Source organism: Adiantum capillus-veneris, chromosome 1 (genome assembly GCF_014529385.1).
Source record: "Adiantum capillus-veneris isolate H3 chromosome 1, ASM1452938v2, whole genome shotgun sequence".
Lineage (NCBI taxonomy): Eukaryota > Viridiplantae > Streptophyta > Polypodiopsida > Polypodiales > Pteridaceae > Adiantum > Adiantum capillus-veneris.
In genome coordinates, this window is record NC_140931.1 from 9,852,653 (window position 1) to 9,880,190 (window position 27,538).

The window sequence follows — 27,538 nt, forward strand, 5'->3', positions numbered from 1 at the left end:
TAACAGAGAGTGACAAAGTTGGTGCAACTTCGCCATAGTTAGAAGTCCACCTTCTCAACTCTACTAAAATTGATAGAGTTGGAAAACCCCTTGTTCTACTCTTTCCCTTTGCAAGTCAAGTTGCGGAAATCCCTTGTTCTACTCTTTCCCTTTGCAAGTCAAGTTGCAGAACGTCCACTCGTTTACAGCTCCAAGACAAGTTACGACAGGGATAGAACTCCCACTCGTGCCTCATTTTTTGCTACGTGGCAAAGGCGGTTGACAACACCATTGCGAAGCGAATCCTACCTTTGTCTTCCTTTGGAGGACGCCAACCAAATAACCTCATGCCCATGGGCCATGACTCTTAAACCATACTATTCAAATGCGCATCTGAAAATTAGCAATCCGCATAAGACAAACATGGCTGTGCCTGCGATAATCCGTGTAGATGCTTGGAGTGACTTGGCCTGTCCCTGGTGCTATGTCGGCAAGGTTGGCGTCTCTCTCTCTCTCTCTCTCTCTCTCTCTCTCACACACACACACACACACACACACACACACACACACACACACACAGAGGAATGCACGAATAAGAAGCGCGTGACTGAGCCCAGAAAGGTACCCAGCACACATTTTATCTAATAACAGTCAAAATACAACTCCAAAATGGTTAAGCTATGTAAATGGAGAATTGAAAAGTTTAGCTGGAGTAAAAGCTTGAAGGTTGCAATTGCAGTTGTAGACGTATGTTAGAACACAAGAGAATTTCATTTGAAGATGATGGTTGATTTGTCAAGTGTGCTTTAGACCACATCTGTTCTACGTATTGCAATCCTCAATGGTATTTCTAAAGAAGTAATGCCACCAGAGACCACTTTGATAGTCTCCATCGTTTACGGCTAGGACAGGGGTATCTAATCCCATTCGCTCCCCGCCTTCATCTCTCAGTGTCAGTGTTGACATTCTTTGATAGAAAGCGCACGCAAATTAGGATTGTGGACATGATTGTCTTTTGCGAAATTCTCTTGAGTGGTGGTGTGCTTGATGTAGTGGTGGAGTGGGGACTTGTCAAATTCCTTCTTCGCTTTTCGAGACCCCCGTCCGTATCCCTGGTCGTGTTGTGCACCCGAGATTCCAAAGGGGATGTTAAAGTTTTGGAGGTCATCTTCTGGGTTTCTTATTGTAGTGAGTGAGGGCTTCTTTGTGGCTTTGCCCGGAATTGTGAGATTGTGGTGTTTTGGGGATTCACTAGACTTTGTCCGCTACACATCTGCCCTATTTATTATCTGTTTTGTTTCATATTCCCTAGTTTATGGGTCGTGGATATTTGGAGGAGGCCGAGCAGATTGCTATCACCCCTATATAAGGGAGGGGTTTGCAAACTGACGAGGCTATGGGCAGATTTGTTATGGCCGATGTTGAGGGTGCTGATGATGATGACAGAAATGGGCTGAAATCTGAAAGCGTTGGCTGATCTGAGGGCTAAGGCTGAAATCTGTTTTCATTATGGCTGATTTGGTAATGGAGTGCTGAAAGGTGCAAAAACGCCAGAGCTGATCTGCAATCTGGAAATGCTAGTGCATCTGCTACTTGGGGGCGACTTGCTGATGAGAAAATGCTAGTGGTACTGAGGTGATGCTGGAAAAATGCCATGGTTGAGGGTAGTACTGATGGGATGGCTGCCCATAGGGTATTGAGGGTACTGACTTTTGATGAGAATGGTGACCCTGGGGGTCACCTTTATAGGTAAATGATGTTGGGTCGAGCAGAGTCTCTGATGGAGCCCCACGAATTTACATATTAAGTTTTTAAAATAATGCTGTATATGTCACGTATTAATGAGTTAATAACCCACTGACAAGAGGTGCTTTGTATGCAGGCTTGGAAACTGATGCTATACTATGGAAACACTCCCTAGTGCCTACACCTACGAAACTGGCTGTGCTCATGTGTAATCAGAGAGTATGCAACTACGCTAAAGTGCCTGGACATGCACGTCTTGTGTACAGGCTCACAAGGGTGCCAAAACACTTCCTAGGTTGTCCTAAATCCTAGACGTAGGAATTAGCTTGATGTAGGAATTAGCTTGTCCACATGCACATAGGGTTAGATGTCCAGGTGACACATTTGTTCCAATTGATCAGTGCATAGACCAAAGAGAGTTGGTGACACTTCTCTATCAAGACTCATTAATGTTGGAAATAGGGTTGTAGGAAAACGTGCACAGCTTGGAGAAGATGAAGGAAGCTCAAAGCACACAACAAAGAGTGTATTACTTAGTGTGCAATGGAAAGATAAGTTAGCCTTGGAGTGATGGGCGTATATACAATGCACGGGGGAAAAAACCTTCTAGTGAGGGAAAAAATGCCCCGACGGTCCTAAGTGTGTTCACACACATCACTCTCAAATGTATATGGTAACAAATTCCCCTTGGGAGTGATGCGGTGAACGAGAGCTCGCACATAGAGTATAGGGAAGTACCATGCCCTGAAAACATGATCAGTCCACAAAGGGGAGTAAGCCCATTGCGGAAAGCTTCGAACTTCTCATGAGACAAAGCCTTTGTGAATAGATCTGAAAGTGTAAGGTGCATCGGATGTGAATGATGAACTTTGCTCAAGATGAGTGCTCCGAACTGTGCTCAAGGTTCCTTTTACTTATGGAAGAGAGAGCCTTCCGTTCCTTTAGTGAGAGAGTGCAAGTGATCACAAACAAAGTGGATAAACACTGTGAATGAAGGTGCTGACACTGAGAGAGAGAGAGAGAGAAGAATACAACACCAGAATGTTGTCAAACCCTCCTCTGAAGGCCCCACTCTCTATGGCGAGAGTGGTCTACTATTGATTGCACAAATCTCTACAATGCTATGGACTTGCCGACGATGTCGACGACGAGACAGGCTGAAACCTGAAAACGCTAAGGGTTGAAATCTGCAAATCTTTATCTGTTGAATTCTGACTCTATGTCGGCGACGACGGCAATGACGATGATGCAACGACGACGCACTGAAAATGTAGATGCTGAAATCTGCGTTTCCGGGCTGAATCTGCAAACTTTGGTGAATTTGACCGTGCGGCGAGGATCTGCTGCGGGAAGGTGAGATCTGCGAGGTTTGGGGGCTGCGGTACGGTGTCTGAATGTTGAAAACTGAAAACGCTGGTGCTATCTGTTGGTCGTGTCGCGGAGAAACTGCAAAACGCTAAGGTTGTCCCGCTGATGCAAAATGCTAGGCCTCTTGCTGTCATGATGCAAAAACTCTAGGTGAGCTTCTGTGCTCTGCTGTCGCCAGGTTGCTCTGCAAGTTGCAAAACGCTGGGCTGATCTGCAATTGCATGAAAACGCTAGTTCTTGGTGATAAAAATAATAAGTGAAAATTGGTTAAATAGGGAAAATAGGTCCATGCACTGTAAAAATGCTCTGGATGGGTTTTGATGGAAATATGATGATCATGCTGTGTGCAACTAGAGGATATGCATCTACTCTAAGTGTCTGGTCATGCACGGTCTGCGAATAGACTTACAAAAGTGCCAGAACACTTCCTAAGCTACGCTGACTAAACGGAACTAAATCCATGTCATGAAGTAGCTTGTCTGCGTATTCATAGGGTGCACGTGTCATCCCCTCCTTTTCTATGTGAGGTACTGGTACCGAAGTGTATGGCGTCTAGGGAGATCGCCAACAGCGTCTGGAATCTTGAAAAGGACTCTTCGTCTGTCCACTCTGATGCGTGGGTCATGCGATACTTGAACTTCATAAAGGTCTGCAACGCTTGCTTCTTTGGGCCGCGCCGAAAGCGACACAAAGTCATCTGTGGCTCTTGCAATGCTTCAACTTCGTCGATAGTCATGCGTCTACCTTCTTCAAGAATCTCCGAGGATGAAAATTCCTGAAACCACTTCCAACACAAAAACATGAACATACACATTCCATGTAAAGTGACTGGAAAAATACTATTCCTTCGAAAAGACTGTGCATGCAATGAAGATGAACATAGAGATGGAGTGCCAAACCGTCAATCAAACGCACGCAAACAATGGGGTTGAATCTTGACTTTCTGATCTAAATCAATCAACTGTGGCAAAACACAATGGAAATGCCGATGCTTGATGCGCAATCCTTCTTGTGCTCTTTCTAAAACTGTGTCATGCCAAGGAAGAGACATGGAATGTGAATTCCTTGGGTGCAAACATTTCATTTTTTCATGAGTAATCCGTATATATCCGTGCTCATTCATGAGTGAATCGTGTTCATCGTGCAATATGTCATGCCTATGAAAAGGGATCACACAAGGACGGTGACTAAAATACAAGAAAGCATCACGAATGAAAACTCGAACAATGCGTGTTGATTAATTATTCGAACATAGAATACTTCTTGTGGGGGTTCTTTGGACCTTTACTCGAGAGCCAAGATCGGTTCTTCGTGATTGATTGAATCTGCGATGAGGTTAGCTTCACCAGACAAAGTATCCACGAAACCATTATTCTTGTGAACAATCACATCTTCATCATGGAAATCATCATGCTCGTGAATAATAACATCTTGATCAAGCAAATCATCATGCTCGTGAATAATCACATCTTGATCATGCAAATCATCATGCTTATCATTATCAAGCAAATCATGTGTGTCGTGCTTTGAAGAAGACAAGGCTCAGAGAGTCTCCTTCTCCTGTTTCTTTTCAATCTGTGCCTGCACATTAGAAAATAGTAGGACCAACTGTTGCCTTTGTTGGTCTCTCTGTGCGGCCACCAAGCGCGCTTGCTTGTGCTCATGCTCTAAGGCTAACCGTCTTGCTTCGCGCTTGCGATCCAATTCGGCTTTTCTTTCTTTGTGCTCGCGATCCCATTCTGCTTTTCTTTCTTCGTGCTCATGCTTTATGGGTGCCATTCTTTCTTTGTGTTTACGATCTAATTCTGCCTTTCTTTCTGCTTTTCTTGCTTCGTGTTCACAATCAAATTCTGCCTTTCTTTTTGCTTTTCTTGCTCCGTGTTCTAACTTGCTGTCCATCATCATCTTGACCAAAGCCTCCATAGGATTTGGTGCAATCCTTGGCGTAGATGGGGAAGGGGGAGGGTAAAAAAAACCTCCTGGTGTGGGAAATTCTTCTTCGCCACTGCCATGCTCATCGCCTCCATGCGAAGTATCCATTCCGCTTCGGGTAATGACCATACACTGAAGTCTTGGGTTCTTAAGTTCACAAGGAACTTGGGTTCTTGTGGGTCTTGGGTTCTTGAGTCTTGAGGTTCTTGAGGTTTTGGAGTCTTGAGGTTCTTCTTTCGCTTGCAATCTCTGTTAGAGAAGGATCTTCTCTTCACCCGAGCTTGTCTCTTTCCTGCGGGCGCACCCCTTTGCGGCCTTGCGCTCACACCAAGGTTGCTTTTTCCCACCTCACGTAGATTGGCCGGCCGCTAAGTGCACTGTCCGCTCTCAATGAGTGAAGAGAGAAACAAGGGGAGGCTGGACAAGCCCTTCTTTCTTGGGTTTCTTGTCACTCTTCAAAAACACGATTAGGAATCGACACGCCCAAGTGGACTTGGGTTATGTGCGACCGCAACAAGCAAAAAAAAAAATGTGGTTCTTGTGGTTCTTTCCTTGAGTTATACAGAACACTGTCAAAGCTCCGATACCAATGTAAGGTGCAGCGGATGTGAATGATGAACTTTGCTCAAGATGAGTGCTCCGAACTGTGCTCAAGGTTCTTTTTACTTACCGAAGGGAGAGCCTTCCGTTCCTTTAGTGAGAGAGTGCAAGTGATCACAAACAAAGTGGATAAACACTGTGAATGAAGGTGCCGAGACTGAGAGATAGAGAGAGAAGAATTCGACACCAGAATGTTGTCAAACCCTCCTCCGAGGGCCCCACTCTCTATGGCGAGAGCGGTCTACTATTGATTGCACAAATCTCTACAATGCTATGGACTTGCCGACGATGTCGATGACGACGAGGACGACGATGAGACGGGCTGAAATCTGAAAACGTTAAGGGCTGAAATCTGCAAATCTTTATTTGTTGAATTCTGACTCTATGTTGGTGACGATGGCGATGACGACAATGCAACGACGATGCGTTGAAAACGCAGACGCTGAAATCTGCGTTTTCCGGGCTGAATATGCAAACTTCGGTGGATCTGACCGTGCGACGAGGATCTGCTGTGGGAAGGTGAGATCTGCGAGGTTTGGGAACTGCGGTACGGTGTCGGAGAAACTGCAAAACGCTAAGGTTGTCCTGCTGATGCAAAACGCTAGGCCTCTTGCTGTCCTGATGCAAAAACGCTAGCTGAACTGTTGTGCTCTACTGTCGCCAGGTTGCTCTGCAAGTTGCAAAAGGCTGGGCTGATCTGCAATTGTATGAAAACGCCGGTTCTTGGTGATGGCTGAAAATGCTAGGTTGACTGTCGGGGTCTTGCTTGAGAAGGTGCACTGTTGGACACAGGTCCCTGCTGCCTCTTCTGCCAGAAAGTGCTAGCGCTAGGGTTTCTTATATATTGGCTTGCTAAATTGCCCTACCCAGTTTCCCAACAAAAGTCACTTAAAAATAATAAGTGAAAATTGGCTAAAATAGGGAAAATAGGTCCATGCACTGTAAAAATGCTCCTGATGGGTTTTGATGAAAATCTGATGATCATGCCGTGTGCAACCAGAGGATATGCATCTACTCCAAGTGTCTGGACATGCGCGGTTTGTGAACAGACTCACAAAAGTGCCAGAACACTTCCTAAGCTAGGCTGACTAAATTGAACTGAACCCATGTCATGAAGTAGCTTGTCCACGTACATGTAGGGTTAGATGTGCATGCGACAGCAAGGTTGTCTTGTGTTGGCACATAAGCCAAGTTGATCTCTCTTGTTGAGAGCCTCTCCCTAACATAGTGGTAATGCACCTAATGTGCTTTGTGCGAGCATGAAAAAGTGGGTTCCTTTCAACTGCCAATGCGCTCTGACTGTCAGTGTAGATGGTGTTGGCAATGTCCTGTCCAACACCCAAATCAGCCATAAGGCGTCGGAGCCATCCACACTCAACCATAGCTGTGAAGATTGCCCTGTACTGAGCCTCACAATTAGATGAGGTCACAGTACCGAGCATGCAACAAAAACCACTTGTGGACACTTGCGTGTCAAAACAACTAGCCCAATTTGAGTCCGAAAAAGCATGTAACTCTGGCAGCAATGATCTCCCCTTGGGATAAAACAAGCCTAGATGTAAAGTGCCACTCAAGTAGCGAAAAATCCTCTTGATAGCTTGCCAATGCTTAGACCCTGGGCTATGCATATATCTGCTGATCTGTGAGAGTGCAAACTGAATATCCGGCCTTGTGTTGCATACATAAATAAGGCATCCAACAACAGTTTCGTTAAGAGTGACATCGGTAGGATCATCGGTATCATGAAGACTCAATTCAAACCTGTTTCCATAGGAGTGGCAATAGGTCTGCAATCCTCAAGTTCAAACTTACATAGCAATGTCTCTAAGTAACTTGTTTGACACAAGGAAAAACCACCACCACACTGCTTAAACTGTATGCCCAATTAATGATGCAACAACCCCAAATCTTTCATCTTGAAAGTAGCATTCAAATCAGCCTTAAATCCAACAATATGTCTCTCATTTGGTCCAGTGATAAGGAAATCATCCACATAGAGAACGAAAATGAGAAGTACATCACCCTCACGCTTTACATACAAAGTGCTTTTTGTTGGATTGTTAAGAAAGCCTCGTTTGACCAAATGAGTATCAACTTTCTTATACCAAGCACGAGGAGATTGCTTCAACCCATACAAAGCTTTCTTACATTTGCACATGCCACACTTTATCCTCTTGTTCTTTCTTGACAAAACCGCAAGGTTGCGTTACATAAACTTCCTCAAATATGTCACCATTCAAGAAAGTATTAACAATGTCTAACTGATGTACATCCCAACCGAAATGAGCTCCCAATGCACATAGAAAACGCAAGTAGTCATACGACAAGTGGGAGCAAAAGTCTCTTCATAATCTATGCCTTTCTGTTGTACATAATCTTTTGCAACAAGTCGAGCCTTATAGCGATCAATCTCACTATCCGGCTGGCGTTTCAACTTGTAAACCCACTTGGTACTAATGGCCTTTTTGCCAGGAGGCAAATCACATAAAGTCCATGTGTCATTTTCTATAAGTGCATCACATTTTGATTGCATGGCAACCATCCAATTTTTTGAATTTTGTGCTGTCACGTGACACATCCAACCCTATGTGTCCGTGGACAAGCTACAGCATAACAGGTTTCCATCAGTCCAGTCAGTCTAGATTAGAAGTGATCTGGCACTTTTGTGAGTCTATCGTAGACCGTGCATGCCCAGTCACTTAGTGTAGATGCATATCCTATGGTTGCACACAACATGATCATAAGCATTCCCATCAAAATCCTTAAGGGGAATTTTCCAGTGCATTTAGCCTATTTTACCTATTTTTGACATTTTTCACTTATTATTTTTAAGTGACTTTTGTTGAAAAGTAGGTAGGGCAATTTTGCTAAGTTTGTATATAAGCAAACCTAGACTAGCACTAAATGGCAGAAGAGGCAATAGGAGCCAAGCTCAGCAGGCAACTTCTCAACAAGACCTTGGCGGTTTCCCCCACCAAGCAAGAAGAAGCAGCATCCCCTAGCGTTTCCTTCATCCACAACAAGCTAGTGTTTTTTGCATCAGCAGATCCTCACCGCAAGTAAGCCCAAGCCTGGCGTTTTTGCATCAGCATCCATCGCCACAGGAACTCCCCATCAGCTAGCGTCTTTCGAAGACCTTCCCTAGCGTTTTTGGAACACATCAGCCTAGCGTTTTTGAATGTCCCAACGATTGCAGATTTGCAGCATTTATGACCTCAGTTTGCAGCATTTTTCAACAATGAAGTACTTGCAGATTTAGCCCTAAAAGAGTAGCAGATTCAGCGCGGATAGACCATCAGTTTTCAGCCTAAAGAAACCTCAGTTTTCAGCCCTAAACCTGCAGATTTTCAGCGTCAAAGACCCGCAGAAACAGTCCCAGAATCAGCGTTTTACGACTAGCCGCAGATTTCAGCCCATAGTGTTTTTGGACAGCAGATACAAGATTGCAGATTTCAGCCCTTAAGTCGGTCTCGTCGTCCTCATCGTCATCGCCGACATAGCCTAGACTTGCATTAGTCCTATGCATTCAGTTTGTACCAGATTGTGCAATCATAAGTAGACCACTCTCGCCGACGAGAGTGGGGCCTTCGGAGGAGGGTTTTACAACGTCTCTGGTGTCGTATCTCTCTTCTCTCTCTATCTCTCAGTCTCATACACTTGCACGCACAGTGTCCATTCACTTTGTTTGTGATCATAGCATTCTCTCATTAAGAACAGAAGGCTCTACCTTCCATAAGAACAAAAGGAACCTTGAGCACAGTTCGGAGCACTCATCTTGAGCAAAGCACAAACATTCATTCCGCTGCACCTAATTGGTATCAGAGCTTTGGCAGTGTTCTGTATCACTCAAGGAAAGAACCACAAGAACCACATAATTTTTTTTTTCTTGTTGCGGTCGCACGAACCCAAGTTCGCTTGGGCGTGTTGATTCCTAGTCGTGTTTTTGAAGAGTGACAGGAATCCCAAGAAAGAAGGGCTTGTCCAGCCTCCCCTTGTGTCTCTTTTCACTCATCGAGAGCGGACCGTGCACTTAGCGGCCGGCCAATCGACGTGAGGCGGGAAAAAGCAACCTTGGTGTGAGCGCAAGGCCGCGAAGGGGTGCGCCCGCGGAAAGAAGTAGAACTCGGGTGAAGAGAAGATCCTTCTCAAACACAGATTGCAAGCGATAGAAAACCTCAAGAACCTCAAGAACCTCAAGACCCTCAAGACCCTCAAGAACCCAAGAACCCAAGACTCTCAAGAACCAAAGTTCCTCGTGAACTTAAGAACCAAAGATCATAGTGCATGGTCATCACCTGAAGCGGAATGGATACTTCGCATACAGGTGATGAGCATGAGAGGCGACGAAGAGTTCTCCCCACCAAGAGATTTTTCCGACCCTCCCCCTTCGCCATCTACGCCAAGGATTGCACTAACTCCTATGGAGGAGTTGGACCAGATGTTTATGGAAAGGAAGCTAGAGCGCGAAGCAAGAAATGCAGAAAGAATGGCAGAATTTGATCGTGAATGCAAAGAAAGAAAAGCAGAAATGGATCGCAGACACGCACAAAGCAAAGCAGAAAGAGAAGCAAAAAGAAAGACAGCCATAGAGCGTGAGCAAGAGTTCTTGCGATTCTTTTCTCTGCAGATTTAGCCCTAAAAGAGTAGCAGATTCAGCCTGGATAGACCATCAGTTTTCAGCCCTAAACCTGCAGATTTTCAGCGTCAAAGACCCACAGAAACAGTCCCAGAATTAGTGTTTTACGACTAGCCGCCGATTTCAGCCCATAGCGTTTTTGGACAGCAGATACAAGTTTGCAGATTTCAGCCCTTAGGTCGGTCTCGTCGTCCCCGTCGTCATCACCGACATAGCCTAGGCTTGCATCAGTCCTATGCATTCAGTTTGTACCAGATTGTGCAATCATAAGTAGACCACTCTCGCCGGCGAGAGTGGGGCCTTCGGAGGAGGGTTTTACAACGTCTCTGGTGTCGTATCTCTCTTCTCTCTCTATCTCTCAGTCTCATACACTTGCACGCACAGTGTCCATTCACTTTTTGTGATCATAGCATTCTCTCATTAAGAACGGAAGGCTCTACCTTCCATAAGAACAAAAGGAACCTTGAGCACAGTTCGGAGCACTCATCTTGAGCAAAGCGCAAACATTCATTCCACTGCACCTAACATGTGCTTCATCAAAAGACAGAGGTTCCTCAACATCACATAAGCTAGACACAGCCAAAGCGTAACAATTTGATGCATAAGATGCACATGGCGAGAACATAAACGAGTACGACTAGACAAAGGTGCATCCAATTTACTGTCACGCAAAGTATGCACCAACCATTTTGGCATACCTCAAGCCTGCTCATTCTCAGCCCTTTCCTCATCAAGTACATCATGTACATTTGCATCAGTAATAGGCTGATTTGTAACATTTTTAGAAACCTCCATAGGCTGTAGATTTGCCTCATTTGAATTTACATTTGAACTTCCACCATTGAAAAGAGGCAACAAACTGTCATAAATGTCCAAGTGAGCTTACATTACTGTCTCTAGTACATGACAGCAAGGGTTGAACAAAACCTTCCACAAACACATCCCGTGAAACCAAGATACGCTTTGTTTGCGGATGATATAACCTGTAATCTTTGCTTTCAGTAGTATAACCAACAAAAATGCGTTTGACAGCCTTATCATCCAATTTTCTGCGTCGCGTTTGTGGCACAAATAACCAAAAACGGGCATGTGATCAATAGATGGCTTTCTATCATGCCATGCTTCATATGGTGTCATAGATTGCAAAGCTTTAGTAGGACACATGTTTAGTACATAAGTGGCATACATGATAGCCTCAAGCCACAAAATGCGGCAAAGCTTGACTTTTGACCATACATCGTGCCATTTCCGTAAGTGACCCGTTTTTCCTCTCAGCACACCATTTTGCTGAGGTGTATACAGCATTGTACATTGGTGTTTTATCCCACGACTAGCCAAAAATGCATTAAATTCATGAGACATATACTCTCCCTCTCGATCGGAATGGAGGGTATGTCCATAGTATATTTTGAGACATTTTCAGCCATAGCCAGAAATTGTTTGAAGCACATAAAACACTTCGGACTTCGCTTTTAAGCAGATACAGCCATGCATGCCTGGAGTAATCATCAATGAAAGTCATGAAGTAAAGGTAATGGCCCAAGGACAGTGTTTGCATGGGCCCACAAACATCGCTATGCACAAGGTGCAACCTGCATGTAGCCCTAACTGAACCATCCTTTGGAAACTTTGAACGTTGCATCTTACCCAAAATACAGCCTTCACAAACACGCTTAACAGGTGCTTCCAGAAGCAGCAAAGAAGCAACCATATCAGATTTCTGCAAACGTAGCAAATTGGTTAAATTTCGATGTCGAAAACGTTCATGCCAAAAGTTTTGTTGCATCTACAACAGCCTTTGAATCCACAACTGCATTTGCAAAATTCTGCCCATACTTGTCATGCAAAGTGAGCTTATACAGCCCACGGCATAAAATGCCTGATGCAACAATTTCATCACTAAAACTCAGATCATGGACTGTACATATGTCATCCACAAATTTCACAACAAGACCAGGTCTAGCAAGTGTAGGCGTTGGCTTTCACCCGAAATTCTTTACTTTAGATACACACAGAGAGAACGTGCAAAGGAAACCTATGACAAGAATTAACACTTGAGCACACACACGGCTCGGAAGCTAGAATGCTCCGAGCAGACACCGATAACCTGTAGGCCCCAAAATTGGCGCCCCTTTCGGTATTTCTTTATTCTTTAACAGAGGGAATAAAACCTGTGATCTCCTACGAGCTGCCCCGCATAATCCAGGCTGAGAAACACCTGTTCTGGCCCGATTTCGGCAGCATAACTGTACTAGGGCGCTTCACTGTGAGTATCCCCACGCAATAGATGACTTTCTCGACGCATACGGACACTTTGCAAAACCTCGCGAGAATCTGCAGCACGCTGAAATTCCCTGTTTTCTCCCCCGAAAATGCGCCAGATCACCTCTACAGCGGTCCCCTCGCGTCCCCGAACCTCCTAGGGGTATTAGGGACCGTTTAGGGCCGAAACCCTAAACCTGCAAAAATACACAGCAGGCTGTAATTCCCTGTTTTGGGCTCCGTTCCGCGTACTGGTCGCATCTGTAGCAAGACCTCAAGCTCCCGCACCTGTAGGGCTACTTGACCTTTGAATCGGACGAGATTTCTAACGTGAAGCCTCTCCGAATTCACCTGTACCTGCGGGGGATTAGCCACTAGCTAACCCAGTACCTGTGCAAGAGGCTCTTGCCGCCGCAATCGCGCATGAACCCACACAATTGTACATCAGTCAAATGAAAAGCCCTCTTGTGGGGCATCACATAACTGCACGTAAGGGAGAGAGAAGCAGTGTGTAGCGTGCAGGGCATCACTCCTGGCACCACACTATACATAGAGGGAAAGGAAGCACTCCTAGCTCTTAACCTGTGGCAAAAACCAAAATGAGGCCTCTCCCAGCATAAAATTCAGCGCCCATTTTTCTGTAAGAGGCAACTCCATGAGAATCTGCCACTTGGCGCATTAACAAGCATTTTCCCGTTTCGGGTTTGCCGCTTAAAAATCTCTCGACTGGTTGCCCAGTTGACTTCGCGGCAGAGTTGTAAAATGTTCCCCTGGTCATACCGGAGGTAATGATGCGAACACATTTCACGGCCCAAAATAGCAGTTCCCTAAATTTTAGGAAATGATTCTGTTGGGCTCCCACTGGTCATCTGACCATCTATCCTCATTGGAACCGCATCCAAAAGTGCAATGTAGTCTGACTTTGTGTCTTTATTGAGTTCACTTCCTAGTACCACCAACTTGCTAAGTGCGACGGGGGGACCTATATGATCTTGCTCTGAGCCTAGACATTCTCTTACTATACAAATTCCAGTGCCGATCACTTCCCGTCTGCGGGTGAAACTGCCGTTCACATTGGCCATACAATGTCCGACCGTTTGCTACTTCAAAAAGAGGGTCTCAAAAAAAAAAAAAAATCATTGGAAAGAAACCAACAACTAAAGTTAGCAGTTGCCACGTCCTCGTGACATAGTTAACAGTTGCCACGTCCCCGTGACATACCCCCCTCTTGAAATCGTAAACGTCCTCAATTGCATACCATAAATACACGCCACCAATGATCTTGTGCTGTCAACGCTCTTTTATCATCGCATGTATCCGCAAGAAAGGTCGTAACACATACATACAAATGACTTAATGAGACCTTCATACTTTTGTCATTTCCATCTATTACACTGAATTCATATGTACATTTGATGTACTAGCTCTATCATTACCCCTCCTTTGCACACGTTGGGTTGGGGCATAGGTAGGTTGTAACCCAAAGGCTTCAAGGTAAAGCTGCAATACATTTGGTGACTCTGACAGTTCATGCTCTTCCATCCACTTTGCATCCATAGGCGGATAGTTCTTGAACTTCACCAAATAACGTCTTGCAACCTGTCCTTTAACTTTCCTGTCCTTATGTGCCAAAACTTGCTCAGGTACTAGGATCTCATCAAGTTCCTCAACTTCTGGCTGATCCTCATCTAGCATATCTTCTGGCACATCACCCACGAAGGGTCTTAGAAGACTCACGTGAAACGCATTATGAATCTTCCACGCATCAGGCAATTTCAGCCTGTAAGCCACATCGCTGATCTTGTCAAGCACTTGAAAAGGCACATAGTTTCGCGTACTGAGCTTAGGAAACAGCCATTCCTTGCCCTTCATTTTCTTTAACCTTGCCTTTTGGAACCTTAACAGATTTCAATCACGAGGTGATAAGAACAATTCACGACGGTGACGATCAACAGCCTTTTTCTGTTTTGCCTGAGTCTTCTCCAAGGCAATTTTGATTTTCTTGTACATTTCATCCATGTTCTCAACATATCGATCTTCCTCAAAGATTTTGTTCTTTGTATGCAAAATGGGAGGAGCCTTTTTGCCGCCTTCAACAATCTCAAAAGGTGCTTTGCCAGTAGGTGAATGCACTGTATTATTGTACGCATACTCTAGTATAGGCAAATACTGTTCCCACTTGCCTTTATTATCTGACACATAGCATTTCAGCAAATCTAAGTAGGCTCTTCTGACTGTCCATCAGTTTGTGGATGAAACGAAGGCGAGAACTTCAGCGTAGTGCCCATGTTCTTCTCAAACAATTCTCTCCAAAACAAACTGGTCATGGGAGGATCACGATCACTGATAATCGATTGTGGCATACCATGGTACTTAAACACATTGTACATAAACAAACGTGCCATCTGATCAGATTTTATCTTCTTCCTGACAGGGATAAAATGGGCCTGCTTGTTGAACCTGCAAATAATGGTCCATATACCATCATTCCCTGTTGGGGCGTTCTTGGAAGCACAAAGGCATCCACATCTCTCCTCAAGGTAGGCCAATAGAAGAATGTCTCTACCGCTTTAATTATCGCATCAATGCCACGATGCCCTGCATAAGGTGGGACATGACTCTCTTCCATGACCTTATGTCGCAGTGGCCTAGTGACACAAAGTCTGCCATGCATCATCATAAAACCATCTCTGAGGAGGTAGTGCTCGTGATGTTGCCCCTCTTATAACTGTTCAAAGATCCTTGCAAAATCTTTATCAACAATATACTGCTCCTTCACATCATCTAGCTCATGATGATAAGGAATTGACACAGCTAAAATTTGTGGCTTTCTTGATAACGCATCAGCCACAACATTCTTCTTGCCTTCCACATGCATAATCTGAAAGTGGAACATGGAAAGAATGTTTGCCCATCGCATATGCTTTTCGGATAACTTTGACTGTGTCAAGAAGTATCGCAAGGTCTGATGATCTGTTTGGACAACAAAATCAGCACCTAAGAATTAGTGCTTTCAGCTAGAAAGCGCATGAATCACGGCCAAGAGCTCTTTCTCATAGACTTGCATAGTCCTGTCTGGCCCTTGCAAAATTCGGCTTTCATAAGCTACTACCCGTCCATCTTGCATTAGCACTGCTCCGATGCTACTGCCACACGCGTCACACTGGACCACAAATGACTTCCTGAGATCTGACAGAACAATTACTGGATCTGAAGTCAACTTTTCCTTTAAGAGACTAAAAGCTGAAATCTCTTTTTGGGTCCATCTGAAAGTGACCTCTTTCTTTTGCAAAGTGTGAAGAGGCGATGCTATCTCTACAAAATTCCTGATAAACCTTCTATAGAAGGAACATAATCCCAAGAAGCTTCTGACATTGTGTACAGTCTTCAAGTCTGGCCATGTCTTAATAGCTTCGACCTTTGCGGGATCCATTCTGACACCATCCTTTGAGACTATGTGGCCAAGAAAGTGGATCTCTTCCAGGAAGAATTCACTTTTCTTAGGATTGATAAGTAACCTGTGACTGCGCAGCTCTTCGAACACAATGGTCAAGTGACGCCTATGCTCCTTTCATTCTTCGAATACACTATCATGTCATTGAAAAACGTCCCAAAAAACTATTGATGCGAGCGGAAAATCCGGTCCATCATTCTGTTGAACGTGGCAGGAGCATTCGTTAGCCCAAACGGCATCACTAGAAACTCATAAAGACCAAATGTCGTTCTAAACGTAGTCTTGTGCACATCCTCTGGCCTTATACGAACCTGATGGTACCCACTCTTAAGGTCTATCCTGCTGAAAATTGCAGCACCCTCTAAATGATCGAGAATATTATCAATTCTAGGAATAGGAAACCTATTCTTGATGGTATTCTTATTCAACGCATGGTAATCAATACACATGCGCCATGAGCCATCCTTCTTCTGCACTAGGAGCACTGGGGAGCAAAAGTGTGAAGAACTAGGCTGAATCAGCCCTTCTCTAATAATTCCTCAACCTGACCCATAATCTCTTTCTGCTGCGCTGCACTAACCTTGTAGGGAGGTCTATTTGGTGGGCTACACCTTGGCTCCAAATCTATCCGATGGTCCTCAGGTCATAGTTACCCGGAACGCGGAACGGGAACGGCAACGGGATCCCCGCGGAACGGGGGAACGGCTAGGGGTCCGGAACGGGAACGCCGCGGAACGGGAGGTATAAAAAACACCCAAATAGTGCAATTTTTAGCTCCTTGTGTTTAAATACAAGGAGTATTAGAGTGCTTTGACTCTAATACTCACAAAAAACTCGTTTTGAAGACCATTCAACCTTGCTATGACTAGATGATGAGAGAGAGAGAGAGAGAGAGAGAGAGAGAGAGAGAGAGAGAGAGAGAGAGAGAGAGAGAGAGAGTGAGATGGAGAGGGAGAGATTTGAGAGAGTGGGAGGGAGAGGAAGAGAGCTTGAAGGCTTGAAGCCTTGAGCCTTGAGAGAGTGAGTCTTGAGAGGGAGAGATCTTGAGAGTGAGAGGGAGAGAGCTTGAGCCTTGAGGATTAGCTTGTGAAGAGAAAGGGGGAGGGGGGTGCGTTTTATGAGTCCTTGAGGCCTTGCACACTTTCAAAAGAAGCCCAAACATTTACTTCAGCTTTTTCAATTTTTGCCAAATTTGTTTGTAGCCGTTGGCCGTTCCAGGGGCATTCCGGAACGGTCCGGGGGCGTTTCGGAACGTTCCGGAACGGCCGTTCCGGTTTGCATTGGCCACCCGGAACGTCAGACATTCCGGGACGTTCCGGAACGTTCGGGAAGGGAACTGCCCCCCGGAACGCCGGAACGGGGGCTAGGGGGCGTTCCCCGGTAACTATGCCTCAGGTCTCTCTGGCGGCAATGGCGACGGTAATGAATCAGAAAAACAGTCACTAAACTTTTGCAAAAATGCTTACCTTTCTTTATCTAACACAGATAAATTTGATCGATCACTATCTGCGACATCACGTGCAAAAATCAAGTACACAGAAAGATGATTCTTTATTACAGAAGTGATAGCAGAAGTAGATACAATAGGGACTAACTCTCCTTTTAGCTTTACATCCAAGATGTGAGTTTTGCCCCTATGCTGTACAATGATCTTTTTGTTGTAGGCATCCAAGACTCCATGCACTCGAAACATCCACGGGATCCCCAACAAGGCGTCACATCCTTCTAGCGGCATGATGTAGAACTCTTCTGTGTCCACATATGACTGGATATGCAGACGCAGCTTTCCAATGTGGGAGTAACACACTCTAAGTGGCCAGGACATGTCAACCCTGCCTGTGCTGTGTACCCCATCTCTTCAGCTCTGATGTCCAGCTTCATAGCTAACTTTGGTGAGATAAAGGTGGCTTTGGCACCTGGATCAAAGAAGATGAGTGCCGTCTGATCCCTAACTTTACCCCATGTCCTGCATAACTCACTGGCATCTGTACTGGGCCTGTCACCCACCATGTCTAGCACCAAACCTGCCGTGGGTTTAGGCTTCTTGCCTTTCTGGTCTTCTTTATCATCTGAGTCAGCTGGTCTTTTCCTTTGTGGACAATTGGTAGCAAAGTGACCAGGCTGCTCGCATATAAAGCATTTGTTTTCAGTCATTAGGACCTTCTTTTCCTCGAGCGACTTGCGCACAAAAGGCTTCCTTTTCTGTTTCTTTGCCTGCGCTCCAGAAGTCCCAGCTGAATCCTTGTCTTTGGTGGCCTTTTGTGACCCCTGTGACGCATCAGGAGCCGTTTTCACAAAGGGCTTCTTCGCTGAATTTTTCTTTTGCTGCCCTCCTTTCTCGTTGCTTGGAAACCCACTGTCCTCTCCTTTCAACAAGGCAAGACCAATGTTAGCAACTTCCATAAGCTGAGTGAGGGTAGCCACTCTGTTCTTGGTACAGTAATCACGAAGCCCTTTAGGCAGCCCACAACAATACTTCTCTATCTGCTCTGTCAATGGCACAAATCTGTAGGAGGTCACTGAGAGTAACGCTTTACAAAACCTCCGATTGTACTCCAGCAAGCTCTTGCATGAAGCTGAAGTAAGCTGGTGCCAATCTGTCATGACGTCCGCTTCAAATTCATTTGACAGCCAAGCAGATGCAAACATTTGCTTGAAGTAAACCCAAGTGGCGGGTGCCTGCCCTTGCATTAACAATGTCGTCCACCATGTAAGCGCATTGTCCTTTAAGAAAGTGGCAACTTTCTTGACTTTCGAGGCCTCTGTAAAATTCCCTCTTGCATAAGCTGTATCAAACTGGTGGAGGAAAGTGAGAGCCTTTGCTTTATTCTCAAAGCCACTGAAAGTACTGAACTTTACAGCTGCACCACCTTCTTTGTAAGCTTTCGGCTTCTCTGCCCCCAAGTTGTGATAAGGAATGGTCTGCAACATGGGCACTGTAGTAGGCATGATCGGCACATCTTGGCTATTAATATTTTGCGTCAAAGGTGCGATGTCTGGTTGCTGTCCAGAAAAACCAACCATGCCAAAATGACCCTGTGGCACCCCAAAGTGGCCCTGGTTCCACTGAAAACCTTGCTGCATGCCGATACTACCATACATGGGGTTTGGCATCATGCCTTGCATACCCCCAAACACTGTTCCTGGCATGTACGGCTGACTTTCAGGCGCATAACCAGCCATACTTTGGAACACTGATCCACCCCCGAAATACCCAGGATGTACCGTGGGTGGTGGAAAAACTGGGTGCATTGCCTGGTATCCAGTTCCTTGTGCATTCAAGATAGCATGCGGGCTTTGAAAGGTGGCGGGCTGAACTGGCATAACCTGTGGAACATGAGCCCGACCTGTTCAAGCACGAGAGGAACCTGTTTTGGAGCCCCCGACTCTGCAACATGCGAGTGTTCCCTTTCCTGCTGAGTCGCATGAAGTACTTGGGCTGGAGCCTCGACAAGCTTTGTACGCGATGTACGTTGCCTATTTGCTGTTGCACTGGTGGCGCTTGCAAGAACTCCATAAACCTTGGATTCTGCACCAGTTGCGAAAAGACATTCACCGCGGCAACTATCTGAGTCATGAACGCATCATCCTCAAGTTGCTCAGTCATAAAGCCCTGTACTATTGGAGGGACATTCACATTAACAAGAGGTACAGACTGACGTGGCCGTGAGCTCTCGCCAATCTCGAAAACCATAGGGATTTCCTGTCTGTCCTTTGAAGACGAACCCTCTTCCATAATGCCCTTCCCTTTGTCGGCCATAGTGTAACCCCGCGTTCCTGCGCTCTGTGTCTTTACTCAAAAACAACCGAGGCTCACTCTTTGAGGAAGAAGTGATTGATATCCCGGCAATGGAATGTTGAAACCGGCCCGTGGGGCGGTAGGCGTTGGCTTTCACCCGAAATTCTTTACTTTAGACACACACAGAGAGAACGTGCAAAGGAAATCTGTGACGGGAATTAACACTTAAGCACACATACGGCTCGGAAGCTTGAATGCTCCGAGCAGACACCGACAACCTATAGGCCCCAAAATTGGCGCCCCTTTCGGTATTTCTTTATTCTTTAACAGTGGGAATAAAACCTGTGATCTCCTACGAGCTACCCCGCATAATCCAGGTTGAGAAACACATGTTCTGGCCCGATTTCGACAGCATAACTGTACTAGGACGCTTCACAGTCAGTATCCCCACGCAGTAGATGACTTTCCCGACGCATATGAACACTTTGCAAAACCTGGCGAGAATCTGCAACACGCTGAATTCTCTGTTTTCTGCCCTGAAAATGCAACAGATCACCTCTACAGTGGTCCCCTTGTGTCCCCATCATCCTCGACATCGTCGGCAAGTCCATTGCATTGTAGAGATTTGTGCAATCAATAGTAGACCGCTCTCGCCATAGAGAGTGGGGCCTTCGGAGGAGGGTTTGACAACATTCTGGTGTCGTATTCTTCTCTCTCTATCTCTCAGTCTCAGCACCTTCATTCACAGTGTTTGCCACTTTGTTTGTGATCACTTACACTCTCTCACTAAAGGAACGGAAGGCTCTCCCTTCCGTAAGTAAAAGAAACCTTGAGCACAGTTCGGAGCACTCATCTTGAGCAAAGTTCAACATTCACTTCCCCTGCATCTTACATTGGTATCAGAGCTTTGACAGTGTTCTGTATCACTCAAGGAAAGAACCACAAGAATTTTTTTTGCTTGCTGCGATCGCACGTTACCCAAGTCCTCTTGGGCGTGTCGATTCCTAATTGTGTTTTGAAGAGTGACAGGAAACCCAAGAAAGAAGGGCTTGTCCAGCCTCCCCTTGTGCCTCTTTTCACTCATTGAGAGAGGACCGTGCACTTACCGACCGGCCAATTGATGTGAGGTGGGAAAAAGCAACCTTGGTGTGAGCGCAAGACCGCCAAGGGGTGCGCCCGCGGGAAAGAGAAGAGCTCGGGTAAGAGAAGATCCTTCTCTAACAGAGATTGCAAGCGAAAGAAGAACCTCAAGAACCTCAAGACTCCGTAACCTCAAGAACCTCAAGACCCTCAAGAACCACAAGAACCCAAGTTCCTCGTGAACTTAAGAACCTCAGACTTCAGTGTATGGTCATCACCCTAAGCTGAATGGATACTTCGCATGGAGGAGATGAGCATTGAAGTGGCGAAGAAGAATTTTCCTCACCAGGAGGTTTTTTCGACCCTCCCCCTTCCCCATCTACGCCAAGGATTGCATCAAATCCTATGGAACCTTTGGTCAAATTGATGATGGACATGATGTTACATGAAGAAGTGCGAGGCGATACCTTGGAGCGTAAGCGCCAAGAAGGATAGGAATCCATGGAACGGGACCGCAAAAAACGACAGGCGTCCTTGGATCGCGAGCGTGAGCAATCGCTCTTGGCGGCTGAGGAACGAAAATAAAGAAAAGCTGTCACGTGACACATCCAGCCCTGTGTGTCCATGGACAAGCTGCAGCATGATCAGGGTTCAGTCAGTCCAATCAGTCTAGATTTAGAAGTGATTTGGCACTTTTGTGAGTCTATTCGTAGACCGTGCATGCCCAGTCACTTAGTGTAGATGCATATCCTCTGGTTGCACACAACATGATCATAAGCATTCCCATCAGAATCCATCAGAATCCTTCAGGGGAATTTTCCAGTGCATTTAGTCTATTTTACCTATTTTGACATTTTTTACTTATTATTTTTAAGTGACTTTTGTTGGAAAGTAGGTAGGGCAAATTGAGTAAGTTTGTATATAAGCAAACCTAGACTAGCACTAAATGGCAGAAGAGGCAGCAGGAGCTCCACGCTCAACAGGCAACTTCTCAGCAGACCCCCCCCCAAGAGACCTAGCGTTTTTGGAGCAGAGCCAAGACCTAGCGTTTTCATCACCAGATCAGCCAGCGATTTGCTTTTGCAGATTCCGGCGACGACAGAACCTCTGATCAGCCTAGCGTTTTGCATATTGCAGAGCAACCGGCGACAACAGCAGCAGAATTTCAGCCCTAGCGTTTTTGGTTTGCAGATCAGCCCCGGCGTTTTGCAGCTTTACCGTGACGGAACAGCAAGGAACATCAGCGTTTTCAGTTTTTAGCAGTTAGCACCCGCAGATAAAGTCTCGAACCTCGCAGATCTCACCTTCCCGCAGTAGTTCCTCGCCGCATGGTCAGTTTCCGCAAGGTTTACAGTTTCAGCCCGGAAAATGCAGATTTCAGCATCTGCGTTTTCAGCGCTTCGTCGTCGCATCGTTGTCATCGACATAGAGTCGGAATTCAACAGATAGAAGATTAGCAGATTTCAGCCCATAGCATTTTTGGACAGCAGATAAAAGATTGCAGATTTCAGTCTTATATCGGTGTCGTGATCCCTGTCGTCATCGCCGACATAGCCTAGACTTGCATCAGTCTCATGCATACTGTTTGTACCAGTTTGTGCAATCATAAGTAGACCACTCTCGCCGACGAGAGTAGGGCCTTCGGAGGAGTGTTTTACAACGTCTCTGGTGTCGTATCTCTCTTCTCTCTCTATCTCTCAGTCTCATACACTTTCACGAACAATGTCCATCCACTTTGTTTGTGATCATAGCACTCTCTCATTAAGAACAGAAGGCTCTCTGTTCCATAAGAACAAAAGGAACCTTGAGCACAGTTCGGAGCACTCATCTTGAGCAAAGCGCAAACATTCATTCCGCTGCACCTTATATTGGTATCAGAGCTTTGGCAGTGTTCTGTATCACTCAAGGAAAGAACCACAAGAATCACAAGTTTTTTTTTGCTTGTTGCGGTCGCACGAACCCAAGTTCGCTTGGGCGTGTTGATTCCTAGTCGTGTTTTTGAAGAGTGACAGGAATCCCAAGAAAGAAGGGCTTGTCCAGCGTCCCCTTGTGTCTCTTTTCACTCATTGAGAGCGGACCGTGCACTTAGCGGCCGGCCAATCGACGTGAGGTGGGAAAAAGCAACCTTGGTGTGAGCGCAAGGCCGCCAAGGGATGCACCCGCGGAAAAGAACAGAACTCGGGTAAAGAGAAGATCCTTCTCAAACAGGGTTTGCAAGCGAAAGAAGAATCTCAAGAACCTCAAGAACTCAAGAACCCCAAGAACCAAGACCCGCAAGAACCCAAGTTCCTCGTGAACTTAAGAACCCAAGACCACAAGAATCCACAAGAACCCATGACGTCAGTGGATGGTCATCACCCGAAGCGGAATGGATACTTCGCATACAGGTGATGAGCATGAGAGAGGCGTAGAAGAATTTTCCCCACCAGGAGGTTTTTTCGACCCTTCCCCATCTACACCAAGGATTGCACTGACTCCTATGGAGAAGTTGGAGCAATTGTTTATGGAAAGACAGTTAGAACGCGAAGAAAGAAAAACAGAAAGAAAGGCCTACGAAGAACGAAGGGCAGCCATAGATCGTGAATACAAAGAAGGAATGGCAGCCATAGAGCGTGAGCACGAGCAAGCACGTTTGGAAGACAAAGAAAGTCAAGCAAAATTTGATCGCGAGAACAAAGCAAGACAAGCCGAATTTGATCGCGAGAACAAAGCCATAAAAGAAAAGAGCGACCAACACATGAAAGAGTTCTTGCGACTCTTTTCTCAAGTGCAGGCACATATGCAAGAGATTCAGGAGACGGAGACTCTCTCAATCTCTTCTTCTCCAAAGCATGATACACATGATTTGCATGATGATGATTTGAATGACAATGATAAGCATGATGATTTGAATGATAATGATGAGCATGATGATTTGCATGATCAAGATGTGATTTCTGACAAGCATGATGAGTTGCATGAAGATGATGAGATTGTTCACAAGGATGATGTGTTAGTTGATACTTTTTCTAGCGAAGCTAACCTCGTTGTAGATTTGATCGATCACGAAGGATCGATCTTGGCTCTCAAGCCTAGGTCCAAAGCACCCCTTCAGGAAGAAGCGATCTTGGCTCTCAAGCATAGGTCCAAAGAACCCTCACAGGAAGTATTATGTGTTCGCATGATTAGTACGCACATATTGTCCGAGTGTTTCATTCGTGATCGTTTCCTGTATTTTAGTCAGAGTTGTTATGTGATCCCTTTTAGTAGGCATGACATATTGTACGTTGAGCACCTTCTCAATAGGATCCCCTCCAACAGCAAGCCTGACGTTTTTCATCAGCAAAAGCCCACCGTTTTCAACCAGCACCAAGCCCTCGCGTTTTTGCATTGCAGATCAATCCCGGCAGTAGCAGAACAGCAGAAGCCTAGCGTTTTTGCATCAAGGACCCAGATCAGCCCCTAGCGTTTTTGGATCAGCCTGACCACTCAGCGTTTTGCAGATTCATCGCGATAGGACCATAGAAGCATTAGGGTTTTCAGTTTTCAGCAGTCAGATACCGTAGTGGAAGTCCCGAACTTCGCAGATCTCACCTTCCCGCAGCAGATTCTCGCTGCACGGCCAGATCCATCGAAGTTTGCAGATTCAACCCGGAAAACGCAGATTTCAGCATCTGCGTTTTCAGCGCGTCGTCGTCGCGTCGTTGCCTTCGATCGCCATTGACACAGAGTCAGAATTCAACAGATAAAGATTTGCAGATTTCAGCCCTTAGCGTTTTTAGATTTCAGCCCGTCTCGTCATCGTCCTAATCGTTGTCGACATCGTCGGCAAGTCCAAGCATTGTAGAGATTTGCGCAATCAATAGTAGATTGCTCTCGCCATAGAGACTGGGGCCTTCGGAGGAGGGTTTGACAACATTCTGGTGTCGTATTCTTCTCTCTCTATTTCTCAGTCTCGGCACCTTCATTCACAGTGTTCACCACTTTGTTTGTGTCCATTGCACTCTCTCACTAAAGGAACGGAAGGCTCTCTCTGCCATAAGGAAAAGGAACCCTTGAGCAGAGTTCGGAGCACTCATCTTGAGCAAAGTTCAACATTCACTTCTGCTGCACCTTACATTGGTATTAGAGCTTTGACAGTGTTTTGTATCACTGAAAGAAAGAACCACAAGAATTTTTTTTGCTTGTTGCGATCGCACGTAACCCAAGTCCTCTTGGGCGTGTCGATTCCTAGTCGTGTTTTTGAAGAGTGACAAGAAACCCAAGAAAGAAGGGCTTGTCTAGCCTCCCCTTGTGCCTCTTTTCACTCATTGAGAGCGGACCGTGCACTTAGCGGCCGGCCAATCGAGGTGAGGTGGGAAAAAGCAACCTTGGTGTGAGCGCAAGGCCGCCAAGGGGTGCGCCCGCGGAAAAGAGAAGAACTCGGGTGAAGAGAAGATCCTTCTCTAACACAAATTGCAAGCGAAAGAAGAACCTCAAGAACCTCAAGAACTCAAGAACCTCTAGACCCTCAAGAACCCAAGAACCAAGACCCACAAGAACCAAAGTTCCTTGTGAACATAAGATGTCACGTGACACATCCAACCCTATGTGTCCGTGGACAAGCTACAGCATGATCATGGTTTAGTCAGTCCAGTCAAGTCTAGATTAGAAGTGATCTGGCACTTTTGTGAGTCTATTCGTAGACCGTGCATGCCCAGTCACTTAGTGTAGATGCATATCCTCTGGTTGCACACAGCATGATGATCAGAATTCCCATCAGAATCCATTAGAATCAGTTAGGGGAATTTTCTAGTGCATTTAGCCTATTTTCCCTATTTTTGGTATTTTCACTTATTATTTTTAAGTGACTTTCCAACAAAAGTAGGTAGGGCAATTTTGATAAGTTAATATATAAGCAAACCCAAGTTAGCACTAAAATAGCAGAAAAGGCAGTAGGAGCTTCCCCCTCAACAGGCAACTTCTCAGCAGAACCCATCAAGGACCATCAAGACCCCTTGGCGTTTTTGCAGATCCCATCCTCGCCTACCTCCAAGATCTGGCGTTTTCAGCATTGCCTTGATCGTCAACACCACCAGCACCCTAGCGTTTGCAGATTATTGCCATCGCTAGCAGATTCATCAGCTTTGCTAGCGTTTTCCCAAATCAGCCCATCAGCGTTTTTGACTTCAGCACCAGATCAGCACTAACGTTCTGCTAGAGACAGAGGCAGCCCAGCGTTAGTGTTTTTCAGCCCTTACCGCATTAGAACCACAGCGTTTTCAGCCTATGGTACAGTAGAAGATTCAGCCCCCATTGGTTGCAGAAGATCCCCGATTTTCGCCCATAAAAACGTAGCCAAAACAGTCATTTTCAGCCACCGAAACAGTGCCGAAATTCAGCAATTAGAAGATCTCAGATTTCAGCCATCAAGTCGTCGTTGTCATCACCGTCGTCGTCATCGGCATAGTCCCTGCAGTATGAATCACCTGTGCTTGAGCCTTAACAGGCTTTTGAATATGATCCAGTGACCCAACTTGCTGAGACGGAAGAGGAGGTTGCAGAAAGGCTAAAAACCTCAGGTTCTGCATTACCTGTGTGAACATAGTCACAACAGTAACCAACCGGGTCCTGAATATATCATCATCCGTCTGTGGTGGTCTTGAAGACTCACCCACTTCATGTGTCTGTTGATCCTGCGAAGAGGAAACCTCTTCAGTCACATCATCTGGTCTGTCAGCCATAATTGCAATTCCTTGTGTCTGGTCTATGATCCCCTGTGTCTTCAAACCCAAACTGACCAAGGCTCACTTCTATGGGAAAAAGTGATTTAATCCCGGCGATGGAACCATGAAACCGGCCTGTATGATCCAAAAAGTGTTGTAAACCTTAGACTTAAACTTTATTTGCTTTCACCCATTTAATTTGTCGCCCACTTTACCTGTACTTTCAAGACACAACAAAGGGGAAAGGGATACAGGTTGCTAGATTGCACCTGTATGAGAAGACCGACACCAGATTGGCCCCTAAATAGGCGCCCCTTTCGGTATTTCTTTATTCTTTAAAAGAGGGAATAAAAGCTGTGGTTCCCTACAAGCTGCCCCGCACAATCTGGGCTGAATTTCATCTATTCTGGCCCGATTTCGGCAGCATAACTGTACTAGGACCCTTCACAGTCAGTATCCCCATGCATCAGATGACTTTCTCTACGCATACGGACACTTTGCAAAACCTGGTGAGAATTTGCAGCACGCTGAATTCTCTGTTTTCTGCCCCGAAAATGTGCCAGATCACCTGTACAGCGGTCCCCCCGCGTCTCCGAACCTCCTGGGGATATTAGGGTCCGTTTAGCGCCGAAACCCTAAACCTGCAAAAATACACAGCAGGCTATAATTCACTGTTTCGGGCTCCATTTCGCGTGCCGGTCGCATCCGTAGCAAGTCCTCGAGCTCCCGCACTTGTAGGGCTACTTGCCCTTTGAATCGAACGGGATTTCGCACGTGAAACCTCTCCGAATTCACCTGTACCTGCGGGGGATTAGCCGCTAGCTAATCCAGTACCTGTGCAAGAGGCTCTTTCCTCGGCAATCGCGCATGAACCCACATAACTGTACATTGGTCAAATGAAAAGCCCACTAGATGGGCATAACATACTGCTCATAGGGGAGAGAGAGAGCAATGCGTAGCGTGCAGGGCATCACTCCTGGCACCGTACTGTACATAAGAGGGAAAGGAAGCACTCCATAGCTCTTAACCTGTGACAAAGCTGCAAATGAGTCTCCTCT

General features: G+C 45.8%; 1 protein-coding gene across 2 annotated transcripts in view; it reads left to right on the forward strand.

Moving 5' to 3' along the window:
* Window positions 1-292: 292 nt before the first annotated feature.
* Window positions 293-27,538, forward strand: part of LOC147464293 (uncharacterized) — a 122,000-nt gene continuing 94,754 nt past the window's right edge. The window contains exon 1 of one of the 2 annotated variants that reach the window (XM_086513871.1): window positions 293-474. In XM_086513871.1, the coding sequence (XP_086369997.1) occupies window positions 340-474 (135 nt within the window). In that variant the 5' untranslated portion in view covers window positions 293-339. The remainder of the gene's footprint in view (window positions 475-27,538) is intronic. The other variant, XM_086513868.1, reaches the window with a different exon arrangement.